This window comes from Pituophis catenifer, unplaced genomic scaffold, assembly GCF_029215685.1.
Source record: "Pituophis catenifer annectens isolate HBS135680 unplaced genomic scaffold, rPitCat1.0.hap2 SCAF_3, whole genome shotgun sequence".
In the NCBI taxonomy this organism is placed as follows: Eukaryota; Metazoa; Chordata; class Lepidosauria; order Squamata; family Colubridae; genus Pituophis; species Pituophis catenifer.
Window position 1 is genome coordinate 56,991,714 of NW_027256883.1, and position 11,691 is coordinate 57,003,404.

General features: G+C 41.9%; 1 protein-coding gene across 1 annotated transcript; it reads right to left on the reverse strand.

The window, feature by feature from the left end:
• Positions 1-215: 215 nt before the first annotated feature.
• On the reverse strand, positions 216-3,965 carry DSEL (dermatan sulfate epimerase like). Its single transcript, XM_070942413.1, has one exon. The coding sequence runs from the start codon at positions 3,963-3,965 to the stop codon at positions 309-311; it is 3,657 nt and encodes a 1,218-aa protein (XP_070798514.1). The 3' UTR covers positions 216-308.
• Positions 3,966-11,691: the final 7,726 nt, after the last annotated feature.

The following is an 11,691-nucleotide window of genomic DNA, read 5'->3' on the forward strand; positions in this document are numbered from 1 at the left end:
ATTGGTACCCTAGAAATGAAATGAAAGCTCTTGTATCCTATTACCGCTTCCCTGAGCTATCTAGTACTCATCTGGAACAGAAAGTAAAGATTCACACAGCTTTATTTTCAAAGGCAGCAAAAGGGAAAGGACATTTTGTTTAAAGAAGGAGAGGCAAGGTTGGGTGAAAACATACCAGAGCAAGTATTTTGTTTTGTTTAAAATAATCTCTTTCTGCAAGTGTCACAGACTATACATACAATTTTTTTTACAAGAATAAACCAGATTCTTATCTACAAATTGAAGAGCCCAGAGATCCTTAGTGCAAACTATTGCTGGCCTGCAGCTTTTAAATCAGTAAACTTTGGATACCCTAAATGGTCCATTAAAGTTGAACAGATATCCTCAATCTGCTTAATTTCCTCTGGAGGCATATTGTGCTGCCAAGCATGAATGCCCACCGGAGAGATTTCTCCTTCATAAGGAAGATAGAAAAGACTGGTGGATGTAGCAAATAGTATTTGGTTTAAGCTGGCTGGAGCCAGAGGCATGCCAAGGAAGTCATAGATGGCCTCAGCCGTCTTCTGGGGAGAGTTGACAATATCTTCAAATCTGATCAGCTGGTAGTTTGCTGGCAGCAAACCCTTATTTACTCTCAGGGCGGCGGCTGTGTTGGCCAGCCATAAATGGGACATCACAGAGATAGCCTTTGAATCTGAGGCAGTGAGCTTCTCTCTCAGAGCTTCATATTCAAAGGCATAGCCTGAATTGGAGCCACATTTTTCTTCATGACTGTCTCCTTTAAATAGCTTAGTCAGGTGCTGTGGTACTTTCCTCAGAGAATAAAGGCTAGGCTGGTTTTTGTACAACATTGAGTAGATCCAGGCACGCGGGTCTCGAACCACATAAAGCGCTCTCAGGGAAGGACCAATGACTTCCCGAAGAAAAGGTAACTTTAATGTCCAACTTCCACTACTCAGACTAAGGACGGGGCGGGCATTTGGGTAAGAGGCAAAGTGTTGCCTCAATTCCCGAATGTATTCAGCTTCTTTGTCTGAATTTCCTCGCAGGCGGTTTCTTTGCTCTACCATAGATTCCCTCTTCCTGGGCCGTCTCTTTCTGTCTCTGCTAATGGAAGAATGCTGCACCAACTTACTTCTGCTGGTTTCATGCAAATGGATATTTTGTAAATGAAGCTTTGTGTCTTTTACTAAGGAAAGCAGCCAGCCCTGGAGGATCCGAAAATGGCCACTCTGAACATCCGAAGCTTTCCATTCACAGGCATCAACAAATGAGTCAACCTCAAACTCGGTTTCAGGGATATCAAGGTAACCCGTTGGGATCTTGATATAGACAAAATCACTAGTGTTGTAAAAGAGCTGCTTCAGAATTTCTGCCCCTGAACTAGGGAGGGAAGTGATGATAACATTAGGCAAATTAGGATGTCCTTGGTCCTCCCTTTCACTTGGTTCCATATTTGTCATGCTGCTAGTCCACTTTGCGCAAATCAGCTGTGTGCAGGAGCTCCACACATCTACAAGTTCAATAAACCACAAGGTGATCACCAGGATTAAGACCCAGCGCAAAAGCTTACCAAAGGAAATGTAAAATCGCCAGTGAAAAGCCAATATGGCCAAGCTAATCCCCAAAATAAATCCTGCTATCACATTCACTTTAAAGCCAAAGGGGAAAATGGATTTTTGAATAAGTCCCTGCTTCCCTATCGTCTTAGTGCCTAGGCCAAACTGTGTAACCTTTCCTTGAGTGGTTACTGTAGCATAGCCACCAAATCCTAAATAACGGAACCTTGTCCACAGATTGAGATACTCTGTTACAACAGAGTAGATTATTTCTGTGTTGTTGATGTTTAGAGAAATCCGATACCCCGACTGGGCATCCTCAATAAACCTACAGCTAGAAACATTGACATAAGGCCCATGGAACACATAGGCAATTCTCGCAATATTACTCTTTGTAGAGAAAGTGACATTTACAAACTGAGTCCATCTCTTTTTGAACTCAGCTGCTTGCTCGGCCTCTTGTATCCTAGCAACAGGGCTACTCCCATGATGGTCAAACCAAAACATTTTATAGTGAGCATCCCAAACATCCATCATGGCTCCATTATATTTGTTCATAAATTTGTATGGGACATACTTGAAGTCAATATCAAGGTTATGAAAGAAGGCACTGATGGCATCAATAGGAGAGTCCTCTTCCTTTTCCACGTGGTCCACGACAAGTAAAGTCTGAGGATTGAGTAGAAGCAATGAGCGGTATACACTTTTCAGCTTCATGGCTGATGAATATGCAGAAGCTGCCTCGCCACTCACAAACATCATCTCCTCATGCTGAGAGGAGGCAATAATCTCCCCAGATGCATCCCCAACTTCATCCCCTGTCCACTTAAGCCACTGCATACATTCCCCGAGCTGACCTTCCCAAGGTTGATTGCATTGACTTGTAGGGGATGGAGCAAATACTAAAACATTGTTCAAGTGGCTAAGCTTAGGTCCATAAAGGGCCTCTGAAACGAACACCTGCCCATTTGGAGCAAAAGTAAAAGAGTTTTGATCAGGATGTTCGTGGCCCGGGTTGAAGCTACGCCAGCCATCAATCCAGGAATACGGCTGAAAGTGGACTATATCATAGACAGCACGGCCACCAAGCTTCCCAGACTTAAAGGAAACAAAGGTATTTGTCTGAGTGTTTGGTAACCCCGCTCCATATGTAACCACCCCCCAATTTGGAAACACATGCATTTTAGCCTTGCCATAGTCAGGTGGAGGTTGGGGAGTTAACCTAGGGTCATACCATATGTATTCTGTATGAAGGGTGCTCCACCGTTGGGCAGTGGATGGTACCATTGGGCCATCTTTGGGCCGGTGCTTTCTAATTTGCTGTGCAAGCCAATTGCCTACTCCATTCTTCAAGACAAACCTATCTAAGAAAACCAGTTGGCTTTCTGGACCATAAAACCAATTATAATTGGAATCAGCTATGCCTACAGTTCTCTGAAAGCCTGGCAAAAGGGTGGCATAATAAAACCAAAAGTGCATCTTGAGCCAGTGGTTTTCAAGATTGTTAATCCCAAAGTGGCGCTGGGCCAGGAAAATATACTGGGTGATGGATTTGGCCGTGTAGCTACCATAAGCTACACCTTCGTCCAAGGAACCATCAACAATATGATTTAGTAGAAACATAGTTTTTTCCATCATATCTACTACAGCATGCTTCCAGGCATTTGCCTGGGACTCAATGCCTCCTCCAGTGACCAGAGCCCCAATGAGCAATGCCAACATATTTGTGGCTTGATGGTTGTGAAGAAGTTGCTTGCCCCAAGAGCGGATTTTGGAGTACTCGTACATTTCCTCGGTCACAGCCCATATCTTGGTAGAATATTTTTGCCTTCTAACATCATCCAATGAGGCATATAAAAAATCAAAAGCAGTGGCAAAGCCAGTTAAAGAATGCCCAAGGGGAACTTCATCGCCTGGGGCATTTTCCACCAGCCAGTCTTTATATCCTGCCATTCTGTCCATGTATTCGACAACAAAATCAAAGGCAGCTTTATCTTCAGGACTGAGGAGACAATAAAATGCAAGGGGAGGCAAATTGTTTCCATATATCTCATTCCACTTGGCAGCAAAATCAGCATGCTTGGGAGGAGGTAGATAGTAGGAGGGATTGGAGAGCATCGTAGACACCGCACTCCGGAGTGCTCTAAAGAGGTGGAGATGACTGGTGTGAGACTTTTGCCTCAGAGTTGGAATCTCTTCAGCACCAAAATATAAGTTTGGATATAGGATTGTTTTTTTCATCTTCTGATTTGCTCCCAAAGTTTCCATCCTCTGCTTCTCGTACTGATCCACGTCATCTGTAAAAGTCACCCAGTCAGAGTAATTGCTTACAGATTCTTCAAAAGTGGAGACTGCCAATATTACTAATGCTAGAAATATGGAATGTCCTGTAAACATTAGAGCCATGATCCATTAGGCAGATTCCTCACTACGGTTATACACCTCCGTTGGTGGGGTGGGTGGATGGGTGGAATGTTCAAATTTCAAGCACAAATCAACCTACCAGTGGGAAAATCTGCTTGAAAGTGCTTTACTGTACATAGGAAAAGGAAAACTTTTACTGGTACACACAGTTCTTGGATAAGGTCATTAGGCACAGCTCTATGTTGAATTGCAAGTACACTGACAGACATTGTATGGCTATACAGAAAAGTAAAGAGAATGCCATATCTCACTGATGTCCATGTATACTTGATACATTGGATCTGAAAAGGATATTATGTTTAGCAAGCCCTAAAGTGCAGTGTGTGTGTGTCATATCCAACTCATTACTTTGTTAATAATGGAATTATTCTTCCTCAAAATACAGTTAGTCATTCATGCCATTGAAAAAGAAAGCAAGAACATGACATATATCAAAACATTAGGAAACAAATGTTGTTTTGCAAAGAAAGGACCATACAGTGAATGAATTGTGTGCCTTCATTTTCATTTCTCATGTGGGTTGAAAATATCCATACGTTACTTTTTGTGGGTAGAAAGGTTTAGCAAAATATTTTTGTCAGCCAGAATTGTAGCAGCTCCAAAACTTAAGCAATGAAAGCTTTGCTTGATTTGAACTTCGTGGTAGAGGATGGTGGTTTTAATGCTCTGTTTCATGACTGCCATGTTCTCATCCATCTGTGCAACTGGCTCCTGTTCTGAAGGGGGTTTTTTTTTACTACCTTGATGTCCTCATCACAAAATATATTTTAAAAAGGGTGCATAAAATACAAAACACCAATCACTTTTGCTTCCACTGCTTCTGTAGTCTTTTTTGTTTATTTGGTCTGATGATCTTCTCTGCTTTAAAAAGAAAAAATCAAAAATGTGTCATTAAAAACAAACTAATATCAACATATACATATTTTTTTTAAAAAAATGAAGACTTTTTAGTATTCTTACTCCAATCAAATTAGCATCAGAAATAAATAACGCGAGTTTTTATTTCTAATGCTTTGCTTCTTCAACCATTTCCTTCAAGGTGCTTGAGCATTCGGAATAGGTTGAAAACTTTTACCGGTGAATGAATCAATTCCATTTTTTAAAAAAATCAGTTAAGAGTCAGCCCCACCCGGAAGCCCCATCAACAATGCCACTTGTCAGTTACACCTATTTCCTTCTTTCCCTGCCAGCTGATGCAAGGACACCAGTTTGGACAACCAAGCCAACTTGAAGGGTGGCTGAGGACTTTGTGCGTTTGAAATATTGTCCCCATACATACATACATACACACACACACATATATATATGTATGTATCCTTAATGCCTCCCCCCACCCTCTTTTCACCTGTGGCCAGCCGAATGGCTGGTCACCAGAGGGCGCCAGGAACTAATTAACCAGACCCGACTGGCACACTTAGAACAAGTTTTCTTTGCCACCAGATGGAAATACTTAAAAGTCATCGCCAACAGGAGGTCCAGGCAGGAAATTCTTCTTAATAATAGTAGCAATTACGAAATAACGATGCTAATTAATGAAGATCTCCCCCTAACCCTGTTTAAAAAGTTGCAAAACCGCCGCCTTACCTTAAGGAGTCTTCCTCCGAAGGCGGAGGGCAGAATAACGGAGGGAACCGGGGAAGAAAGAAAGGAGAAATATCCGGCGAAACAAAGCTCTTGTTTTAAAAACTGTTTATTTTATTTTTATTTTCCTTTCCTTGGATCTGCCGCCCGGCGCTTTCTTCGGACTTCGCGCTCCCCGGCAAGGATCGGATAAGCCACTAGCTTCCTTTCGGCTCCTTCGCAGACTGTCCCGAAGCCCGGCTTGCGTCGACACGTGATGGATCCGCGTCGTGGTTGGTGTTTTTTTTCCCCTCCCCAAGATCGAGGAAAGAGTCGGATCCCGCCAAAGACGGTCCGAAAGTAGCCGAGCGGCCTTTTTTTTAAAAAAATAATAATAATAATAATAATAAAATAAATAAAAATTTAAAAAGGCGGAAAAGCCGCGCAATATCCTCGAAGCGTAAAAGTGAAGGCGCCGAGAAAGAAATGACTTTTTCTCCTTTTGACCCCGATCCCGCCAAGGCGGGGGGGGGGGGCGGGGGAAGAAGGACAAACAAAAATTAAAATCAAATAAAATCTCAGGCGGGAATTAATCGTTCAGAGTTTGATGCCAAATCGACTCCGGCAAAGAACGTGACTTTTTCCGCAGAGGCGAGCCAGGCAAAGCCGCTGTGGCCGCCGCCGCCGCCGCAGCTCCGGCTTCTGCCTGAAGCGACGGACTTTCCTCCGGCCGACCCTTAGCCATGGTCCTCCCGCTGTCTGTCTATCAATCGGTCCGCCTCCGTTGCAGCCAGTGGTGGCTCAACCGCTGCGGTCGGCGGGTTGAAAGCTACAGCGGCCAACGCCGGACAGATGAAGAGCGGCAACCGCTTGCCTGGAGCCGGGCGGAGTCAAGGCGGGGCTGGCAGCGGTCTCTGCCCTCGCCGGCAGCTACTGCTGCTCATTCTCTGCCTTTTTTTTTTTTTTTGCAACGCCCGCCCGGTACCGAGCATGTGCGAAAGTCGCGGTTTCCACCCCCCCTCCTCTTCAACCTACCCCCCCTCCTCTTAACTACACCTGATCTTTGCAAGAAGGCGAGAAGCAAGTGGGACGGGGGGGGGTAGGTTGGAAGGAGCAGCGGGGGAGAAAACTGAAAGATGCGAGGAAAGTGTTGATGGAATGGAGGAATTCTCATGTGAGAATACAGACGACCGCTCTTGAAACGTGCCCAGGCTGAATAAGTGGGTGAGGTTCTAGGAAGAAAGTAAAAGTCAGCACTTTGTGGATTCTCAGATGATGTTATGATGATGATTATTTTTTTTTAAGCGTAGGATCCATTGGAAACCACCGGTTTCACAGACGTGACGTCTATCAGCTCAAAATGAGCCATGGGGGGGGGGGGGTCTGAGGCTTTGTGGCACCATCTGGTCCTAAGATCCTGGATCTGAATCGAAGGTGTAAAAAACAACAACAATAATGATCGTTTTTATAAGGGACCGGGTTGAAAACACACATCACTTGTCTGCATAGAAAAAGCCCTCATAATCATATAATCATAATCAGCCGCCCAGAGTCCCTTGGGAGTTGGGCGGCATAGAAAGGCGACAAAATAAATACAATAAATAAATGTATTGACAGAAACTTTATGGCTGGATCCTTCAGTACTCCAGTGTGTCAAAGCCTCCTCTCCCTAACCTCCACTGAATATTTATTTATTATTTATTGTTCGATTTATATGCCGCCCTTCTCCGGAGACTCAGGGCGGCTTACAATGTGTTAAGCAATAGTCTTCATACTTTTGTATATACCTGCTTAGTAGGGCTTTCGGCCCCCCCTAAGCGGTGTTCTTTTTTATACAAAGTCAGCTTATTGCCCCCATAGTCAGGGTCCTCATTTTACTTATCTCGGAAGGATGGAAGGCTGAGTCAACCTTGAGCCTGGTGAGATTTGAACTCACAGTAATTGCAGGCAGCTGGCAGCTAAGTTCTACTTAACAGCACTTTAGTCCACTGCTCCACCAAGGCTCTTTTTTAGAAATTCTTCTACTGGGCATCTGGAAGTATTGGTTGAGTTACCATCACTGCATGTTTGATATAAAGTTAAGTTCTACTTTTCTATCTTCTGAACCCGGTAACATAATCACGGGAAGCCCTAGACCACGGGTGTCAAACTTATGGCATCACGTTGCCATCACGTGACATATTGTGACGATTTTCCCCTTCGCGGAGCTGGGGTGGAGCGGGGGGGGTGGGCTGCCAGTTTGACACTCCTGCACCTGGACAAAGACAAACGTGCCGCCCCATGTTCCTGATCCTTATTTTTCCTCAAAATCTACACTGATTGTATTATTTTTGTGACAGGGTTTCTGGACAATCATCCTTTTTGCTAAATTCAGTGTATTGCAGAGTTGTGATATTTGTGGGATAGTGCAACAAAAAACCTTAGCTGAAAAAAATCAAGTCCCAGGTTTTCTAACAGTGTTGTAGAAGTGGTTTTCAAATTGTCTAGACTGAACTGTCTGAAAACTTAAGGCTACTGTGAAATTGACTAGAGAATGAATCCTCTCTTAGATGAATTAATGGATGTAGTGTAACTTAATCTTTATGTACTCATGATAGATTTTGATACAACAATCCAGATCTAAATTGCAGAAACTTTAAAAAAATACATTGCTGACATTGAATGTGGAATAATAAGAATGATGCAATAGTACATTCTTGTTCTTGGACAATATAAAAATACAATTACAAATCAGAATTGAAATAGCCACTGAAATATGTGGGTTTTTTTTTTTTCTGGGTTTCCAACTGGTCCCAAGGGATTAAAATTGTCTCATGTCTATTTTTCCCTAAGCGGGATTGAAAATCTCATCCAAGTCCAGTTGCGTATTGTTATTGTCATCATCAGGCACTTGACTAACAAAACATCCAACTTTTCTCCATCCAAGTGTCCACTCCAGAATGGTTCTACATTTGAATGCCTTTCATATTTCATATATAGTTTCAGACTGATCCATTATCAAATAGTGAAACTACTTGAAATGCTAATACATTAGCATTAGATCCATAGTTTTGTTTCATAGAAATCCCACCCCACAAATAATCAAAACTGTTGTTAATAGTGAATGAAGCCTCTGTTAAAGCCATAACACCATAATGGATCTGCTGTTGTAATAACTGATTCCATTCAGATGTTTTACCCAAACAGATTCCAGAAAAATAGGTCTGAGAAATCCACAGCAGAAACGAGGTATTTGGGGTTTGTTTGTTTAATTGTACTTGGAGGAATACTGGTTCTAAACCTGGAAGGCTGTTTCTTGTCTAATAGGAACTTATCAAGCTGTGATTGATGTATTAGGCTAGTTCCATTTCAAAGCCATCTGAACTGCAGGACAGCATTACTATATCTTGTGGCTGATTTCCATAAATTCATTATATTCATAATGGAGCAATATGTCATTTTATGAATGGGAAAATTAATAAACCTAACAGAATATGTTAGCAATTAGGCTCTGGTAGTGTTAATGTTCTTATCGAAAGTTATTATGATGTATGTGATAGTGTTTGAGCTATCTACATACATACTGTATTTATATCTACATCTACATATTTATTTTACTTTTTACCATCTTTTATTATCTTATTTTTTTTCAAAGCTTTGCAAACACTCCGAGAACTCCTTTATAATCAATCAATCAATCAATCAATCAATCAATCAATCAATCAATCAAAGCCATGGGCGTACATGAGGGCTGTTTGCAAAGGATGACTGGGGTGCTATAAACTCCAAGAGGAGGGCTTCCTTCATAGAACGTAGGATGAGAAGCAAAATGACAGACCCCCCCAATTGACAATATTAGCCTTACTCTGATCAAGACTATAATTAGTCAAGAAACCAATTGAATAGAATGGCATATTTCCTTGCCCATCCCTGATAAGACAAGCAATGTACTCTGATTCTGAATTATCTTCAGGGTTGCTCATTTGTAGATTCCAAAATCAATAAAACTGTGAAGAAGTTTGGAAGTAATGAAAGCCATCAATAAGGAAAGCTAACAATAGTGTTGGGTATTACAAATCATTCTTATATTTTTAATATCTGCTATAATATCTGTTTCTCCCCAATGAGATGTCTTGAAATCCATTGGCATACCAATGCCACCAGCATGGGATCAAGAATGGAGGTCTTTGGGTTGAAGAAAATCACTTTCAAGTACTTCCAGAATCAAAGGAATAAATTGCCAGTTGCTCAGCAAAAATACCATCACTGTCATGTCTTGCTTTTGAATTTTCTGGGTACATCTGATCAGATGCTAAATGACTCACTGTGTTGGACAACTCAGATGTCTGTCTGATCTTGAAAGAACCTTTTTATATTTCGCCTCTCCTAAATAGGACAAGGGCAATGGAATATGTTTTCCTTTGAGAATGGGAGTATGACACATATGGTGTCAGCATAGGGCAGATCAGAATGGAATTTTTGTGAAATAAGCTATGGATTTGAACCATTTAAAAAACAATTCTCTAAATGCTTTGCTTTAATCCCCTAGCTTACTCATAGGATCCTCTCTGTAAATGTCTGTTCTTAAATTTATTCTGTTGCACACACCATGGGATGAAATGTGTCACTTGGTCAATGACACAAAGATGCTGTGCTGTTAGAGATTTGCATTTGATCTCTAAATAAGCAACATGGAATTGTATAATATGCTACGTAATGCCCCCTAGGTGGTACAGATTAAATTTATAATTGGTCAATCATATTTCATATTTCAATGGACATTATTATTCATAATAACAGTCAATTTTACCTTCACCCAGGTGCTGCAATAGTTTATGTGGTAATTTAGATCAACTAACATAAACTGGCAGTTTAGCCTTATTGCTTAGGATCACAAGAAGAAAGACAGGAAGGAATAATATTCAAGTTAAAAAGAGGATTTCAAAGCAATCACAGGAGTACATAATATTAACAAAATACTTTTAAATTAAGAGAAACAGATTTATGAATTTATGACTTGGTAAGTGTGCAGCAATAGTAATCATCCAGTACATCTAAAAACAGATTGAGCAGGAGTAATATTACAACATGATTTTCAGCTTTTAAGATATCAACTATCTTATATCTACAAAGAAAAACTTTTCAAACTGCATAGAAGAAGCGGTCACCAACTGGTGGTCCGTGAACCACTGGTGGTCCATGAGAAAATTTTGGTGGTCCGCAGAAAAATTATTTGCATTTTTTTATATTGTACTAAATCAAACTACAACCCCTGGGCCAGATACTTGCAATGAACACTTGTGTTGCTGCAGAAAGTTTCCCCCTTTGAGGTCTTTTTATGCAGGTCAGAGGGGGGCAGAAATTCTGACTTGGGACCTGCTTCAGCCTGCTGGTGCGGGGTTTTGGGCGAGGGCTGGAGGGAAGTGCTGCTGGTGGCAAAGAGTTGGAGGGCCTCATTCCAGTGGGACTGCATCATGGCCTGGAACTGGCTTACTATCTCAGCCCACTGAGCCTCCAGGTGCCAGTACCTGGCCTTGCACTCCCGCAGGTCTTCCTTTTGCTTGGAAAGCCTATGCTCGTAGTCATCAGTGAAGTGCTTCTGCTGAGCCTCCTTCTTGGTCAGATCCAATTTGAACTGAGCCAGCTGTTTTGCCAATTCTTTCTTGTGGTGGCTCCTTAGCTCCAACAACTGCTTCCTGTTGGGGCCCTAAGGAGCCCGGGCGAGCAGGCTTTAAAAAAAAACAAAACAATGCTCTTTTTGGAAGGAATTCATTGCGATATTCATAGCTTCCCACACTTTAACTTCCCAACAACTTTAACTTTGAGGTAGTCAGGATTGAGGGAGAGTGATCAATTCAAAGCTATGGAGACACAACACAGCACTTCTTTATCTTATCTTCTTATCTTTATATTCATTTCAGGCATGAAAAGTGTGATAAAGTGTTGGACAAATTCTGCATCCATTCTATTGTAGTTGCAGAAATTTTTTAAAAAAGCAGCAATGTGATGGAAGAATGTTATCACATAGCAATACAGTGCTCTAAATAATGGTGTGAAATGCTCCCGGTTCGGACCAGCTTGGGCAAGTAGGTAGCGATGGCGGCGGGCAGTTCGGAGAACCGGTAGCAAAAATCCCTTTCCCCCCCCACCCCAAGCCTCCAGCTTGCTT